At 43.8% G+C, this 18,586-nt stretch overlaps 1 protein-coding gene across 4 annotated transcripts in view; it reads right to left on the reverse strand.

Annotated features, from left to right (window-relative positions):
- The window catches only part of Ntm (neurotrimin), a 978,430-nt gene that overhangs the window by 179,572 nt on the left and 780,272 nt on the right, over positions 1 to 18,586 (reverse strand). For all 4 annotated transcript variants that reach the window (XM_041657209.1, XM_041657210.1, XM_041657212.1 and 1 more), the window contains one exon: positions 6,543 to 6,775. In XM_041657209.1, the coding sequence (XP_041513143.1) occupies positions 6,543 to 6,775 (233 nt within the window). The remainder of the gene's footprint in view (positions 1 to 6,542; positions 6,776 to 18,586) is intronic.

Raw genomic sequence — 18,586 nt, forward strand, 5'->3', positions numbered from 1 at the left:
CAGAAATTGAAAACCTCCTCAGGTAGAGTGAGATGCTTCTTCGACATGCTGCCTACATTTTGCAGATCAATTGTGGGGAGAATGTCCTACTTCCTTGCCACTTTCACAGTGCTTTGAGGAACACTTCAATTTCATAGGAGAATTTAATTTCCATAGCTTCTCAAAGTTCTACCACATTTAAGTGCAGAGCCTTACGATCAGAGAAAATGTACGTTTTCATATATCTCTTGAAGAAAGCAGAAGAAGAGACTGTCCCAATGTTCTCCACCGTCTGTCACTTGGGGCTATTGAAACCTAGACAAGAATATAAAGTTCTGCTGTGTGAGGGAATCCTGGCTGTCGGTGACTGGTTGGAGCTGCTGCCCTCCACTATGGACTCAGCCAGCTGTAGTAGGAAGGCAACTGGTCCTAAGAGATTCTCCTTACTCCAGGAGCCTGGCAGTATGAGGGGGAGATGGTACTTCCTGCTGTGTGTGGAGAGACAGAAATCTTTGCTTTCAAACTTAAGTATCAGATAGCGTCGTTCCCTCTGATAGTCTAGGCTTCAGATTTTCTTTTGTTGGGGCCCACCTGTAAAAGCCTCTGGTGCACAGGTATTTAGAAATTCAAAGTTACTGTTCCTGTTCTCTTAATCACAGTAATGAGTTTTGCTTGACAAGGTCAATTAATTATTCAAGATTGAAAAACACACACACACACACACACACACACACACACACACACACACACTCATACAGAACCAGGCTGGCAAGAAGAGAGGATTAGGAATCTGGAGACAATAAAACATAAATGAAGGGTTAGCATGGTCACAATTGAATTGCTTGTGTCACCAGCTGGCTGCAGGTCTCTCAGCCCCATAAACACAGGGGCTGGGTCCTGTGTCCTGGCTCTATTCCTTTGGTCCTGTACTGTACAGTAGACATCAGTGGTCCCCCACCCCCACCCCTGCACTAGAATTTCAGAGCTGCTTGACTCCAAAGGCAGGTAATTAACTATGAGACAATAGCAGGGGATTTTCAGATTAACTCTGCCTAGAGAGAAAGAGAAAAACTCATTTGCATCAAACAAAAGGGGAGGGGGTGATTAGATGCTCTAATGACAATGGAGAGACCTAGATAGGGCCTGGAGAACTGATAAAGAGGACAAAAGCTTTTTTCTTATTATGAAAGGAATATCTTTGTTTTTCTAAAGTCTGCCTTCTACTGTTCTCTATTATGAAAATGTTTTTCTAGGTGAGATTAGAGTCTCAAGGGTACTTGGTCAAGGCTGAGAAGTCCTTCTCCATGCTTGGGTGAAGAAGGCCTTTCTTGTTCTGTAGTCACTGCTGTAGGGCTTTGGATTGTATAAACACTAACAGGATTTGGGGACAAAGCGCTTCTTAAATGTCTTTTCGAGCTGCCTGCAACTTGACAAATGATTTAGGGGCAGTATTTTGTTCTCTGTTTTCCAAGGTCTCACTTCCTCCATGGGGCCAACAGAGACAACAGCACCGCTATTTCGAATACACATGAAGCTTGTCTAGCAGCAAAATAGAGAGCTGAACCATGCAGCTAGATTTCAGAAACAGACGCTTATTAATTATACCCAGGAAGATGAAATCTGAAGGTCTAGAGGATAGACATGGCTTTTACCAGATTTGTTTTCTTTTTAATTATTTGTATTGTGCATTTATTTGTCTGCAGAAGACAAAGGAGGGAAGGCATTGGATTCTCTGGAACTGGTGTTACAGGTGATTGTGAGCCATCTAATATAGGCTCTTAGAACCAAATTTGGGTCTTCTACAAGAGTGTCATTCAATGCTGAAGCTGCCCCTCTCCCATTCCATCCAAAAAGACTAGATTCTGACTGCCTAACTGGTTACACAAATCCTTGAACAAAACTGCTGATTCTCCACATTTGGTGAAAGACCCGGATAAATTCAGACCCCTCTAGCAGAAAGAGTAGAGCCAAAAAAAAAAAAAAAATCTAGCAGGGAGGGAAGAACCAAAAATCTAGGTTAGCTGGTTCAGTGACTCTGTTCCAGGAACTAACTGACCATAAAGTTAGATTATAATCTTGAGAAACAGGGAGTTACCCCCTTGTGGTTATCACTAGCATTTTCAGAATTTTCCAATGATGCCTTCCCTACCCCTTTTGGGTTATTGGGTTATGGTTTCTTCCCTTAAATACCCCTTCTCCCAGCTACTTGGGGTGGAACGCTACCCCTGCGTGGGAAATGAGTTTCAGCCCCAGTGCACTGGTTCCTGTCCTGTCAATAAATTTCGTGTGATTGCATGCAGCAAGGACAGTCTCTCGTGAGTTCCTGGGGTTTGTGTTATCCTGAGACTTGAGGGAGAGTCTCCCCACTCCAGGGGTCTTTCACTGGATGCCATCTTCCTTGCATTCATTTGCGTTTTGTATTCATTTGCGTTTTTACTCAGGCTTTCTTCTCTGTCCTCACTAAGAAAAGAGCCCCAGTCTTGCACCAGCAACTTCTGTTTTTTAAAAGAATACCATCTTTTCTTATTTCCATCTTCTCTCCAAAATCTGTTTCCACTCCACATCTGGCCCTTATGGCAGGGAAACAAACCATCACCACACCTGTGACCGCTGGTAGCACTGTCCGCTAATGTTCTCTGTGATGGAAGCTCAGGTCCCTGCTCTGCGTCCACATTATCTACTGTGTTAGAAAACATGCCTCCGGTGACTGAAGAAGGGCTTGTTTGATTTCTACTATTTTAAACTGTCTCCCTAGTGAGTCGCTAGTTAACACAGTCGTTCAGTCCACCCCTTCCCCATACATTCTCTTCCACCTGCCTTCAACACGAGTTCCAAACTGTCCTCCTAGAGATAATTTTTTCCAGCCTTGCCAAAGAGACTTGGCCTGTATAATTGTCTGGGCTCTGTCTACACCTTCTGGATCCTTCCCCTACACGAGCTGCTCCTTCCAAGTTCCTGACTCCACGCAATTTCTAAGCACCTTTCTTCTCTTGCTCAGGCTGCCCATTCCTGGCTCTGAGCATGAGATCAGTGCCTCTATTTCTTCCTTGGATTCTCACTGATGGGCCAATGGATCTCACCGAGACTCACAATGGCTCTTGTGAGCAGACTGAGAGTTAGTCCTCTTCAGTCTGAGTCTATCATGGAGGGCTATAAACTCCAACCCAGCTCAAACTGAATCCACTCCACATTTGAGTAACCTGACCAGACCTGTTCTAGAAACCATGTTTTTTTAGCATCATGAGGAGAAGAAAAGATTTTAGGAGAATCTATAAGACAAATTAAATAAAACAGTCGACTTACAGAGTAAGATTCAGGCAACAGCGTTCGTACTCACACAGATTCTTGAGAATGATTTAGAAAAGTGACACCATTCTATCTCTCCACACAGAAGTGTCTTCCAGGGTAACATTGTATTCATCCTTAGGTACTAAGTCCCAAGCCATGAGAACATACTGCTGGAAATGTTTTTCAGAGACTGATTATTGCAGGAAGGAATGAAGGAGTTCATGTCTGCTTCTGGGGCAAATGAGGTTAGGGTGCCATGACTATGCTTAAGAGCCAATCATTTGGAATCGCAACTGTAAAGAAAGACCTAATATAAAGAACTAATGGACTGTGTGGGGTATTTGACAGTCAGGATGCTACAAGTAATCTCGGACTTCAGACAGATTGTGAAAGGTGGTGGCAGTGTCATTTCTCCCCCATCTCTCTGTGTGCACGTGCACGTATCATGCTGGCTCTACAGCTCTAAGTCCACATGGGCACAATACTAGGTTTCTTCTTTGCTCTTCCCGATGTTTGTATTTCTCTTTTTAATTCATCACAATACTATTTGGAGAACTCCATGTGCCTGACTTGCATTCCAGCGGTGTTTGGTGGAAAAGCAACTTAAATTCAAACAGTCAGCTTCTGCTAAGGGAATTAGAGTCTCTGTTCAGTATAATAAATGATCCCAAGATAAATATATTTCTTTTTTTAATCCTGCAAGGTAGTATATCCTCTTTCCAATACAGAGTCTGGCTCTATTTAGCTTGTCTGATTGCTTTGAAGAACGGGACAGGTTGACTCTGGGAAAACTGTGGTCCTCTATTTATTAACGTGTCAATAATGCTCAGTCCAGGCATATTGACAGCGGATTAGCTTGGGCTGAGTCTGTGTACAAGACCAATGCCTTTTTTAACCCAGCTTGTTTCCAGATCAATACACCCATCAGCATTCGAAAATTAGCCCAAGATGAGATTCCAATACTCGAGATGGTGTGTCATGGGAAGAGGGCACCTAGCCAAGTCACAGATGTAAACACCTGGCTATGGATTAAACATTTTCCATTAGCTTGGACATGAGTGAGGATGGAGGTGGACTGTATCCATGCCCATCCTCCTGTTGTCTCACCTCCAAAATATTCTGCCTTCCTTCTTAGAGTCCATGTAAGATCTTTGTACTATAATTCCAGACATTTACTTCAGTAATCATACATTAAATGCCCAATGTGTATAAACCAGTTCATTATTTAGAGCAGGCACGTATGGGTGTGTGCAAGGAGATGTGGAGGAAAACAAACAGACAAACAAACACTGATTAAAACCTGGCGTCTTGTTTTCTAAAAGTGTTAGATTTTCCATTTCATCCCCTTTCTCATTCCATGATGGTAATGCTTTCTCTGCTCAAAGTTTTGACCCTTTCTTGGTCATTGCAAGTTATTCTGCCTGAGGACAGGCTTCGGAGGTACTTGCTGCCTGGTAGAGATCTCAGGTGGCTTCCCTGGAGTGTTCAACAAACCTCTCCACAGAATGGTGACTCTTAACTTTTATTTTGTCTATCTATCTACTAGGAAAATCTATTGTATGTTGGAAATATATACAAACTCAGACAAAAATCTCACACAGCGGTACCTAGTCTGCTATTTATAATACACACAAACACCAGCTATGCAATTCTATTTAAAAATGCTATTTCCAAAAACCTGTTTGGAAAAAAAAATACTCATTTTTTTAAAAAGAAAGAAAGAAAACATCACTTTTTGGTTAAAAAAAAAACAATAAGCAAAAGTTATAAAACCCTGATGTGACCACATCTGTCACAGTCCGATAGCTTTCAGTGTACTGCTGCCCTCGCCTCTGACTAAACTGTACACCTGTACCCAGTGTCTCCTTATCCTAACCTGTTCCCCTCTCATGGCTGCTCTCCCAGTTCTGACTCATGATCCCAGTCTGCTTTCTTCGTCTTCTCACAGAGACTTCCCCTCACTCTTACAATCTGCCCTTTTCAATCCCTCTTCACTCTTTCTCTCTCACCAGTCAGCCCAGCTTTTCACCCCACTCTCAAGCATCCTGTCAGGAAGGCAGGCTACAAAGGGGACTTCCCTGCCCTGCCTGACACCTGCCATCTCACTGGATGAAGAGAGCCAGGGATCTGGGGGTGAGGTGGGGGGACTCCAATCTAGGATTTCACTCCACTAGATCTTCAGTTCTGAGGGAACGAGACAAGTATTTAACCTCCTGTACAACATTACTATAAGCTTAAAAATATCAATATGGTTTAAAGAAAAACAAAGGGAACATTCAATAGCACAGTGACTAACAGGTAAATATTCCTCCTCGGGCCAGACCTTCTCATAAGTACTTTAGTTTATCTGTGTGTAAAATGTAATCCTAACCCCACTGCTCACATTTACCCGGTTTCATAAGAAGAGGCCCCTGGGGTGCAGTAATACTTGTTTTAGGCCTCTCCATCAGAAAGCACACAATGTGGCTCAAAACTGCCGCTCAATAACCAGAAGTGCATCTGTTTGTTACGTGTAGTTTGATGCCCAAGGACCACTTCTGAAGAGTGAATGCCAGCCCCATGGTGTGAGAAAACAGAGAGAGTAGAACCCAGAGAAATACCACAAAACCCACCCAAACACCACCAAAGCCCCAAGCAAATCACAAGTCTACAAAATACAAACAAGAGGAGAACAGAAGACCAGCCAAGCAGGGACTCTGAATCCAGTCTTATAGGCGAGGAATGGGAGATAAAGTCCTGGATCAGATGAAGAAAAACAAGTAGACTACACCAGAATGTGTGTGTGTGTGTGCGCGTGTGTGCGCACGCGTGCGTGTGCCGTGCGTGTACCGTGCACGTGCACGTTGTGGGGGTGATTGAGGTAAGTTCCTGGGTTGAGGTAAGATCACTGCTTCTTGGCTCTGCTGTCGCTGAAGGTTGGTCTAGGGCATGGCATATGTACCGCAACAGAAGAGCATTAAAATTCTGGTCTTAAAATAAAGCAAACTTGTAGTTGGGTGCAACATTTTAAAAATGTGAAGAGGAGGAAAAGCCAAGGAAAGCAATAATTAGAAGATAATTTTGTACAAAAAATATTATTGGAATACAAGAAACACTAGTTCAACTCAACAAGCAAATTATTGCAAAGTTCAATGTCTAGCTGCAAGATGACCACAAGAAAGGTGTCCTCACTGGGCAGAACAGTAAGGATCATCTTGGTTTGGGGTCACAGAACAAACAATGAACACTGACATTCCCAGTTACCCCTTCAGGCCTCCCAGTCAAGTCCCACACACCTTGTACAATGAGGTGGACCCTGGAGGTCTTCGGGTGGTTGTCTGTCTGCACCGAACAAGTATAAGGACCCTCGTCATACACATCCACATTCTGTATCTCAATGCTGTACTGCGTCTGGGTGTTACTCAGGAGGACCACACGAGGATCTAGGCACCACTTGTCATTCCCGGCATAGAGGATGGTACTGCGGTTTAGCCAGGCCACCCGGGTGACTCGATTGTCAATTGTACACCTGCAAGATAAAACCAGACAGGTAAGTGAAAGGACCAAAGAGAAAGCAGAGGCCATTAGAGCCAAGCTAACAGGTCTCATCTTGCCTCATCTTCCCCCTTTATACCCAGTGGACAGACATGCATTTCCTGTGTTTGCTTGGCAATGGGTAGAACATTCACGAACTTGTCAGTAGGGCACTTGTAGGATTATGGCTTTAAAACACCCACTGTTTAAGCTTTCTAGATCCTGAGGAGTTTACTGTCACTAATGCCACAGGAAGAAATGATCGTTTTAATGACCTCTAAGTGCAAACACAAGGCATCTTGCATACTTGAAATATCTAGCATGTTAAAACATTACTATACACAAATAATAAAAACCCAGAGACAGATGATGGGGATCAAGCCAAAAACCAGAAAAACAAGACAGCCAAAGCACTAGAGAAGTTTTACCTCTACCAAGGCTGGACAATTGCAAAACTAAGCAGACTAATCCTCTCTCTCCTCTCATTTTATATTCCCTCTATGCTGGTATTAAAGGTGTGTGACTCCCTAGGATTGGGATTAAAGGTGTGAACTACCACCACCTGGATTTGTTTCTGCATTGACATTGTGTATCCCAGGACAGCCTTGAATTCACAGAGCTCCATCTGCCTCTATCTCCCAAATCCTGGGATTAAAGGTGTGTGTCACCATTACCTGACCTCTACTGGCGTTAGGTTTGCCTCCGGTCTTCAGGCAAGATTTACTTATCAAAATACAAATAATACACCATTACACACTTTTGACCCTCCTAGCTCAGCTCTAGGATGCTCGTGATGTGGACAATAATGATCCCCATTGCCACGGTCTGGGAGTCTGGGGTGTGCTAAGCTCTTCAGTGGTTGCAACAGCCCTGTAAAGTGTACTTTTATTGGAAAAATAATCCAGGCACAAGGATGCTAAATGCTTTTCCAATTCACGGTTAATATGTGCTGGCTCAGAAACCGAGCTTTAACTACAAACCATCCTTCCACTCGTCTCAATATAGCAAATTCTAACAGAAGGCTTCTGAAGTCAAAACTAAATACGGACCACCACTACTGCTATTTATCGTCATTATACCCAGGGCAGAAATGTTCAATTATTGCTAGACTAAAGACATTTTCTAAAATCTCAAAAGTGTTTGCACATATAAAAATAGATTCCCTTTCTTTTTATTTTTGCATCTGGAGTCCTCAACTTGTGTAAGCTTTCTTTTCTTTTCTGCACTTTGAAACCACCCAGTAACTCTCGCCAAGTTCTCATCATATCTGTCTGTATTCATTTTCCTCTCTTGTTATACCAAATATGTCCTATGGCCTACGGCTAAATTCCCAGCCACAGTGCTCCTTACTGCGATGCCGGGAAGAGCTGTGCTGCATGGATTGTACAGGATGTCTCAAATTGCTGCACTCTCTTGTGTATAAAGCACGTCCACACTCACACTGTCTCATTGGGTTCCTGCAACAAATTGTTGAGGAAAATGCTCAAATCCATTTCCTGTGCTGAAGACCAGGACTTCAGAGTTCCCAGCTTGCCTGAGTCTTATGCAATGAAAGAGAAAGCACTGAAGACAGGCCTCCTTTAATGTCTTATTTCTACCACTGTGCCTGCTTTACAATGTGCAAAGGTGACCTTTTCAGTGGAAAGGTTTCACGGTTTATTCTGATTGCCAACTTCACTGGCTTTGGAGAATCTTGGAAACTAGTAAACTATATACATGGGCTTATCTTTGAGAGGATGAGGGGGAAGGAAGAAAGATCCCCAAGAATCTGGGGTTCATCATCTCAAGGGGGTGACACAGGAACATCCTCTTTCTCTGATTCTTGCTGCCACGATGTGAACTGCTCTGCTCCGGCTTCCCACCTCACTGAATATGATGGATTCACACCTGTGAAACCACGAGCCACAGTGGCCTTACAAGTGTTTTCGCTCAGGTATTTTGCAGTGTCAAAAAGACAACCCAAAGTGTCTTTGCTTCTCTTGAATCCTCAAAGTAGTATATCACCATCAATAATAATAATAATAATAATAATAATAATAATAATAATAATAGAGCCAAGTACTGCCAGTGAGACCTTCCACTCCTGCCTGCTTCCTGACACTGTAGGTGGTTCAGACACAGGTGGACATTTTGCTGAGAGCTCCTATGGGGAAATCTGCTCAATTAGAAGTACTTTTGTTCCAGGGTTCATCACGTTTGCGGCACTTAGGGGATTTTCTGGCAATGCTGGGGAATGGAGGGTATGATGTTGGCATGTGGCATGAAAGTGGTAGAAGCCCCAAGTAGGGAGATGCCAGCGTACTAGTTCACAACATGGGCATGTGCCACTTACATCAGAGTCACACGAAAGATCTGTAAACTCCACCACCCCTTATATTCCTGACTCTGTCTTTGAAAACCAGAAATATCAAGTTTACGAGAGCTCAGCTGAATCAAATACAGACTGGAGCTTGATAGTTCCTGATAGCGAACAGTGTATCCAGGATCACCTATATAATTTATGGAGCCTAAGGCCAAACGAAAACACCAAGGCCTCTGTAAGTAAAAAGTTCCAGATGGTGAAAGTGGAACACAAAACCAAATGTGGCTTTGCAAATCAATAGTCCCGAAGTCAGCTCTACTGCTCCTCAAACTTGTACACTGTGAGGGGAGGTTGCTGAAAAAATAGCTTCTGATCTAGTACCCTAGAGGCAGGGCCTGAGACTGACTCTCTCTCTCTCTCTCTCTCTCTCTCTCTCTCTCTCTCGCTATCTCGCTCTCTCTGTCTTTCTTATCTCTACATGTAACCTAGGTTTCTAATCTTACACTCTGTCCTTCTGCTGCAGCCTCCAGAGTGCTAGGATTACAGGCCTGTTTCATTACGCCTGGTTTCAGGGATCTGCTTCCTGGCCGGGCTCCAAGGTGAAGGCATTCACCTAGAACCCTGAGCCATTTGCCATTCTTTGAGGTGCTTTTATACAGAGGTGAACTATGTACACATCCATGTTTGGGAAGCTGTGGGACTACACCTCACTGCTACCCTGTGGCTGACAAGTAAGCTGCTTCTTCACTACAAGCAGCACCACCACCACTTGGGAGCTTGTTAGAAGTGTAAAGCCCAAAGCCTGACATCAGAGACAGGGAATCAGAAACTGCATTTTAATAAGATCTCAAGGTAACTTGGTTGCCGGTGACACTTAGCCTGGTCTAGGGTGTATTCCACGTCTCCTTTTTGGCTTCAAGGAAAACACCTAGAACACACTGAGGGTATTCAAGACAGCATGAGAGATCCTGGACCAAGGAAACTCTTGGTGTGCCCTTCCTTTCAAATCTCACAGAACAATGGTGTTCATCTTGGGTTGCATTGATAGAAACCAAGCTCTGAAAGTTTGAAACCCCAGAAGTTCAACCCATTCCACAGCTTCACTAGAAATAACTTTCACAGCAATGACATCAAGGGCAGACCCTGTTCTGAACTTTTCTTGGGTTCATGCAGATTACCAGAAACTCATACCCCCACGGCCAATGCCTGCTGAACTCTTATCTCTACTTGCTAAGTATTGCACAAGCCTACTCCATGAACTCTTAGCCTCTCAAACACTGGGTGGATTCATTTGCTGTTGCTAACCAACAGATCAAACGAGCTGAGCCCAAGAAACATCTATATAAGGAAATCACAGTGATGGTTACATTTGTTCTACTTTTCACCTTTGATGTTCCATTATGTCCTTACAAGACCTCAAACAAACATCTACATCTCCGGTTCTCAGACTCAGTTTGCATCTGAATATCCTGGCTGAGAGCTCTCAACAGTGAGCTGGGTGGTTCTGGCCTGGGGACTAAAACACTGCATTTAGTCGTAACCCCAACAGTACCTACTGTGGAGGGTGATAGTCTGGAGAACACACTGTGAGAACCACTAATTCAGAGATCTGGTTTCTGGTGAAATGAGAACAACAGAGTGGATGGAAGCTAGGAAATGACTCTTGTCAGAAACAATTTTCCATTACTTTGTGGGAGAAAACTTTCTTGTAACCAACGTGTTCTGGGAAGCCAGAAGCAGATTCTTAGTGACTTTTTCTCCCAGCAACTGAAATTAAAGCAGATAGGAGTTAAATGTCCACGGTGTAGGAAATGCTGACCAGCAGACCCTGAGCCACGGGCACAGTTGTTGACACACACTGCTCAGGCTTCTCACAGCCTTGTGAGGAGTACCACAGGGACTTAGCCGGCCAAGGTAGTACCAGAGGGACATCCTGGGCTACCTGTGAAGGTCTAATTATTGAATACGGGCTGAAGAAGAAGTGTTCTCTTCACACCACATTGCCTCACAGGGCCAGAGAGGTTCCTCTGCAAACAAGCTACCATTCCGGATGCAGCCAGTTTCCAGCACAGTTACATAGCCCCTGTGATATACTACACTGAGAAATTGGCATAGTTTCAGCTGCGGTTTTGGGCACATCCAAGGTCATGTTGAGGTGTCCAAACTGTCACCGCTCTGTATCAGACTTGCTGAGTCCCTGTGGAATTAACACGGGCGTCTGCAGAGATGGATCACAAAGGTAACTCGGCAGCCAACTCCTGTCACCTGCTCATACCTGCCCTCATCTCTCTGTCTCATTTATCCAGTCTCCATAACAATGCAGAGGAGACAATTCTTCAAAGGGAAAAAAAGTGAAATAAATAATTGCTCCTCAGTCAGCGTGAGTGCCCGGTTGGTGGGGAGAAGCAGACCTTAGGCTGGGAAGTTTGGCCAAGAGCCCCTCCCTCTCTGCAGACATGCCACATCTCCAAAGGGTTCTACATAGTTCTTTCGGAAGTACACTATGGTATTTCACCTTCTTTAGAAAGACATTAAAGATATGAGTAACGAGGATACGATTTTAAACTCACCCCTCTGTGACTAACCATACAGGGGAAGCTGCAGCTGGACTCTCATCAGAAAACAGGAAACAGTCAGAGGTCAGCGGAGCAGAGGAAGCAGAGAGGCAGTAGATGGAAAGGGTGGGATGGGTGTTCAGCAGATCAGAAATGTCTCGTGATGAGAACAAGAGCTAGGAACTGCTCCAGTAGGGGTAGGGCAGGCCCCCAAGGCAATGGCTTGGATGCCTTCTGGAGGCAGCAGTGTCAGGAGAGGGTTCTGTTTCCTGTTTCTTTGTTACCTTCTTGTTGAGCACATCTGCCTAAAGGGCTATACCAGACTACATGATGGAAATAGAAAGGAAGCACCTGGACACCAGGTTGGAACATCTGGACTGACCAGGTCATGTCTCTTCCTGTATCCACCACGTCTCCAATTTCTGCCGTAGTCCTTTCAAGAAGCCCACAGAGAGCTGGACCTCTTTCCTGGAACCACTTCCCTTTCTATTTAGAGCTCTGTAACCATTTATTCTCTCTCTCTCTCCCTCTCTCTCTCTCTCTCTCTCTCTCTCTCTCTCACCAACTATGAAGAAACCAAACTCACCTTTCTCCCATGAACTTAAGTCTTTGAATTCATAAGAGACCCAAAGCCAATGGCTATGGGCAGCAGCTTCAGTGGCCAAGATCAGAGAAAGATTCTATGGTACTCAAAGACTCACTCAGATTCCCTCACCATCTCATCTCCCGGGATCTAGAGAGACACCAGCCTTCTACTTCAATATCCTCTCTCCTCTTTTCATTTGGGTAGGAAATAGACTCCCAAAGATTGTATGGTACAGCCAGTCTCAGCTGGTCGATCCAGCCACAAGTGATGATTGAAAGATGGGAGCTCTGTCTGTTTTGGTTTCTTGGCTATCATGAAGTAAGCAACTCAGTTTTCTGTACCTTTCAACCACAATGGTCTACCTTTACAGTCTAGAAACAATGCATCTGCCAACCATGGGCAAAAACCTCCAAAACTGAGACCCAAAGTAAGTTCTTTCTTCCTTGAGTTCTTTCCATGAGTATTTTGTCACAAGGACACATTTACCACAATGCCCAAAGTGGCTCTTATACCAAGAACAGAAACAAACGCCTTTGGTTGCTCATATCCAAGGCTTCTGGGCAGTGCTCCACAGCCCGCTCCTCCACTCATCTCTGTCATCCTCTGACAGCAAGCCTCAGGGCTCTACCGTCTGCTCCAAACACATCCCAGCCGTTGGCATTTGGGTGTATGTACAACTTTTCACTATCGTCCCAGCAGCTCCCCTTCTCATGAGACCCTCCTTGACATCCCATAGGCTGACCTTGGCAACATCCTGGAAGAATTCTGACAGGGAAAGAAGGCCCAGAAAGACATTTGGTTGCCATTATTTTTTCTAAGCCAGTGCTCCCTTTAAGTGCATATGTCTACCTTAAGGACATTCTTCTTGTAGGGAACATATAGGTCCATTCTAAGGGCCTATCCTTTGAGAATGAGCCATATATGAACTGTCAGAGCATCATCTATGGTGATGTGAAGCCTCACATGCAGTTGGCAAGAAAAGGATAGAGCCATAGGAGAACAGGCTCAACCATGATCCTCTAGCACACAGAGGGAGGTAGAGAATGCTCCCAAACCTGCAATTGTCGGCAGCTACATTTACTGCCCCAAAGAATATTTAAAGTCCCCTGACATCTTCGACGAACAGTAATGACCAGTAGCTTTATTAGGCCATTGTGTTTTTATAGAGAGGAGAAGCACAAAACGATGAGGCAAGCCTGGGACACGAGTCTCAGAAACAAAACTGCTTAAGTATGAACTTTGGTGGCTTCACACTACTTTTGGAATCCGGAGGAGAAAAGAGAAAGATACAAACTTGAAAACTAGAAGAAAAGTAGGTTAAAGTGGTCTGTTTGGAGCCTCCTAAAGACAGGCAGAATGTTGAAAAAAGGAAAAAAAAGAGAAGCATTATTGAAGAAAAGAGAGAAAAGCCAAGCCTGGCCTCTTGTGATAGCACCTGCCTGAGGATCTAACAGCAATAATGGATCCAGACAGTGTGCAATCCACCAGCTCCTCTCATCAAATGGCCCTTTAACTGCTATTGAAAGATGGCACGCTTGAGACCACAGCAAAAAAGGTGCCTCTGCCCTTCACAGCACCTGGTCACCACTTTCTCTTATCACACAGAAATGCTCCGGCCACCTCAAAATTGGACCCTTCTGGCTGGTGGCACATCTGCTACCTACCTCAACTTTACTGCATGTACTACAACTTGGGTGGCTCAAGGCACCTTCACTCAGACCCAGGGCATTGGAGCTCTTGTGTGAGCCTTCCACGCCTGCTTCTCTGAGGAAGTGTTTTCCAGGGAAAACCAGGCGACAAAGGTGCCAAGATGTCTTATTGCTGATCCGGTGGAAATTTAGAGGCCAGAGGACACCTCAGATTTCTAGAGTAATAGACGTCTCCAGTAGTGATGCAGCTTATTTTGAATCTACTAGATAATTTTAGAATCTAAACTCATGTTCTTATTTATAAAACTGAGTTGGATCGTACAGACAAAATCTCTAGTGATCCTCGGTTCAACCTAGCCGTCCTTCTCCGAACTGGCACTGGTGAGATTTTGAATAACAAAACCAGCATACAATGACTTCTTCCCTGGCTGTGAAGATAATGGCCAGGCTGGCCATGCCTCAACAGAAGCAGAGGACATGCTTGTGATGGAGAAGAAAAGGCAAGGGAGGAGGGAAACCAAACCAAACCAGCTGGGCACATCCCATGCTGTGCCGGTGGCGTGCTGCGCTTCGAGGAAGCAGCTGTGGTCCAGGGGAGGGATGGGAAGAGGAGGGGAATATGACTGAAGTCTGGCTGCTGGAGCAAAAGTCTCCTTTCTGCCTCCAAGGTTTCAGAGTTACTTCACTGAAAACCTTTATGTCATATATGTGGGTGGTGAAAATAAATTTTCTCCTCCGTGGAATCAAGAAAAAGATGAAGAGAAGCATGCATAGAAAAGTGTCTCTCTGAATAACAGAGAGATCCCAGCAGGACTCCTCTGTGTTCTATTACATGGACATCTTCCCCAGCGGAGCTCTGTATGTTTCTTGCATCCGTATCATGATGGTAAATTCTTGAAAGGCAACTACACAGCAAATGTCTGCCCACAGATTATTTGAATGATGCCTGCATCTTTTACAAGTTACAGGAGGGAAAGGACACGAGGACAATGTCCACTAAAGATCTGAGTTATAAGAAAAAATACGCTGCATGTCTCTCTAAGAACCCATATCTGCAAACACGATTGTGTGTGCCACCCTCTATACCTCTTCATATCAGGGGGCATCAGTCAAAGTAGGCAGTCTCCTGCTCCTCACTAATGCCTTGGTGACAGAGAAGGCAGGCTTTGTTTTGGGGACTTCCAGAAAGGCTGCCCACAAGTGGTGCGGGAGAATTGTCTGTATTCTGTCAGTCATGTTATAAATAAATGCTGATTGGCCAGGCAGGAAGTATAGGCAGGAAAACCAGACAGGAAGTTGAAATGATGTAAGAAGAACAGGAGAATTCTGGGAAGGAGGAAGTTGATTCCTCCCACTTCTGCCTAGACCACCCAAGCAGCAGGATGTGAACTGCCCCCACTGAAAAAAGGTACTGAGCCACATGGCTAACATAGATCAGAAAAAGTGGGTTAATCAAGATGTGAGAGTTAGCCAGTGAGAGACTAGAGCTAAAGGGCCAATCAGCTTATAATTTACAGAGACCTCTGTGTGATTTTCTTTGGGGCTAAGCAGTTGTAGGGTACCGGAAGGGACAGAAACCCCAACAAACAAGCAGCCTAGCCTTCATGTTACACACAAGCATGTCTACTCACCTGTCCTTTCTAAGTCAAATCAACCTGCACTGCCACAAATGGGCCATTGCGTCTCTCTAATGAATAGCACAGCATTTTGATTTGTGTTGGCAACAAAAACTCAGTTATTATACCAATTCTGAGGGAAGCATGGGATGGCTAAACAGGTCACAAGATGCTTTTTAAGTTACAACTCCCACAAGCCATTCTGTATTCATCCCTGGTCTATCCACACATAATGAAAGACTCCATAGTTAGGATTAGATGATTTGGACAATGTGAAGGTTTCCCCACCATAGCAAACTGTAATGGTCTTGGCAAGAGAGGAGACAAAGAGGCATCTTGGGCATCTCCCTTTGGCTATCAAACTACTGAAACTATGGGTCCCATTGGAACTGGAATTTCCCCAGGGTTCTCTTGTTGCAAGAAGGAAAATGCTGAGCTCCTAGTGCAAGCCATACAGGGAACTTATTTTCCAAAAAGAGATTTCATATGCTTCTGAAAGCTTTGCAGACCTCTAAGCAAGAAGAAACTGGAGGTTAGACAACAGTGAGGGACGAGATTACATCTTCACCAAGACTTTATATATGCATACTTTAATTTTTTCTTAATTTCTTATTTTATGTGCACGGATGTTCTGCCTGAACATAAGTCTGTGATCACATCAGTTGTTGGTGCCCTGGAGGTCAGAAGAGGACTTTGGATCTCTTAGAATTAGAGAACATACATGGTTGAAAGCCACCTTGTGGATCCTGGGAATCAACTGACCCGGGTTCGCCAGAAGAGCACTCAATGCTTTTAACCGAACCATCTCTCTGGTTCCTAGTTATTCATAACTCTTGCCCTCTATTTAAACATAAACTTCACATCTGAACCCCACAGATGGACTGGGGAGAAGAGTGGTCATAGGTGCTTGTTCCTCTTCCCAATGTGGCCACATTGACTACATCTCCATCGTATGCTTTCCACTGTTACTATATTTTAACTAGGCTCTTGAAGGGTGTGCTGTTAGGACTGCCAAGGTCCACAGCCTCCTTTATTCTCTGGGTGTCAAGGCCAAACAACATACAAATTTCCCTTTCTATTCACTTCTTTACTGTATTCAAAATCGGCCAAATGTGGAGAGCAGCTATTCCTAAGGGGCAGAGTCTAAATGCACTTATGTTCGTGACATTCGTGGAAACTTTCCTTGAACACAACCTGTCATTTTACCCTGGCTCAACTGAGTGAGTCCTGGGAAGCTCCACTCCATCCTCTTGTTGGTTTATTTAGATAGTACTTATACAGAGAGGGTGTATCTCTGAGGCTGTTTCCAGAAGAGAACAACATGATGATCTCCGGACTAAGGAGGTCAGATCCTGCACATCAATTTGAAGTAGTACCATCCAACCCACGGAGGGCCTTAATGGAATAAAAAATAAAAGAGGGGCAAAACCTTTTCTCTGTTTGAGCTAAAATATTCATCTTCTTCTTCTCTGGAAAACTTTCTCGTAGGCTATCAAGTCTTTGACTTGTATTGAAACTTACAGTAGAGTTGTGAGGCAAAGCCTATAATCTCTAGATAGCACACAGGCAGATGATACACAGACAGGCAGATGGCTCTGTTTCTCTGAAGAACATTGACTGGCAGATACACCCAGTCCACATGTTTCAGGCATGGACTGTATTGTGCACACTGGTCTACCTCGTCCCTGGTTGTCTGAACACTGTATATGGTAGACTTTGCTGACTTGAGATTTTATTTGGAATGTCCCTTCCATATTGACTGTTACAAAAACCCCTATCCCTTTCCTGGACCAAGTTTAGAGATTATTTCTCATTCCAATTACTCTTTATTTTCAAGGCTATTTTTTTTTGTTGTTCTATGAGTTCTCTTCAATCATAAACATATGTATTATAGTCAGTATATTTGTTGTTCATCTTTTTGTGTTACATGCAGCACTGGGAAGGCAGAAAGCACATACAAATTGAACATCTCTAATCTGAAAACATGAAATCTGAAATGTCCCAAATCTAAAACTCTGTGGATGCCAACTTGATGCCAGAGTGGAAAATTCCATTCTATAAAATGTTTTTCATGAAAAAAAAAAAGGATTACACAGAGTCATTTTCAGAGTACAGGGCATATGTAAAACATTAATGCACTTTGAATTTAGAATTGGGTTCTATCCCAAGGCATCTACTTGTGTACATGCTAATATTCCCAAACCTAAACAAATCTGAAATCTGAAACAATCTTGTCATAAGCTAACCTGTATTATTTGTTTGTCTAGTCTACCCCTCGACTTGCTCCCCACAATGTCTTCTGCTAATAACATCAGGGCAATTTAGATCTTGATGAGTGTTTAGACGGCTCTGAAGATAGAGGCTTGGTAAACAGTGTTTGAGGCAGGGATGAATAAGAACAAGCACAAGGGTGCGAGAATACGTCCCCTGGGGTCTAGAAGTAAAAAGGACTGAGCAAACAGCTTTGACAGGAGAGATGGAAGGAAGCCAGTGCTTCTGTCCACCATGATCTCTGTGTGCCCCTGGACTCCACAATGCAGTGACTGGGGTTAGTGCATCAATGGGTGCCTCTACCCTCCAGCATCCAGATGTTTTTTTAAACAAATACAAAATGGAATACATTTTATTCACATATATTCTACTAATGAATAATGTCAAATCTAGTTTTTAAAGGTATAAATTAAAACAGGGCATGGCGATGCAGTCCTGAAATCCCAGCATGGAAGGGTGAGGCTGAGGATTTTGAGTTCAAGACAAGCCCAACTTACATAATAAAATACTGACTTGAAAGTACAAACTGCAATAATAGAAATGCAAAAGGTATCTAGTCATACAATGTACAAAAACATAAAAATTGATACAGGCATCATAAGAAACTAAACAAATTTTAAGATGTAGTATATTCTTTTATTTAAATAGTCAATATTATTAAAGTAGCCATTCTATTTAAATGTATCTTTTCAGAAGGAACATCCAGCTCATTCCTGCTTGATCTGGAAAGCCCCATCCCTCTCTTGAAACCTTCCCAGGATCAAATTAGGTCCACTGAATGTGGGGGACAGGTGTGAGACATGGACAGTCTGTGGGACCACTGGCAG

Source organism: Microtus oregoni, unplaced genomic scaffold (assembly GCF_018167655.1).
Source record: "Microtus oregoni isolate MIOR12 unplaced genomic scaffold, Mior012 000008F_ref0000371, whole genome shotgun sequence".
Lineage (NCBI taxonomy): Eukaryota > Metazoa > Chordata > Mammalia > Rodentia > Cricetidae > Microtus > Microtus oregoni.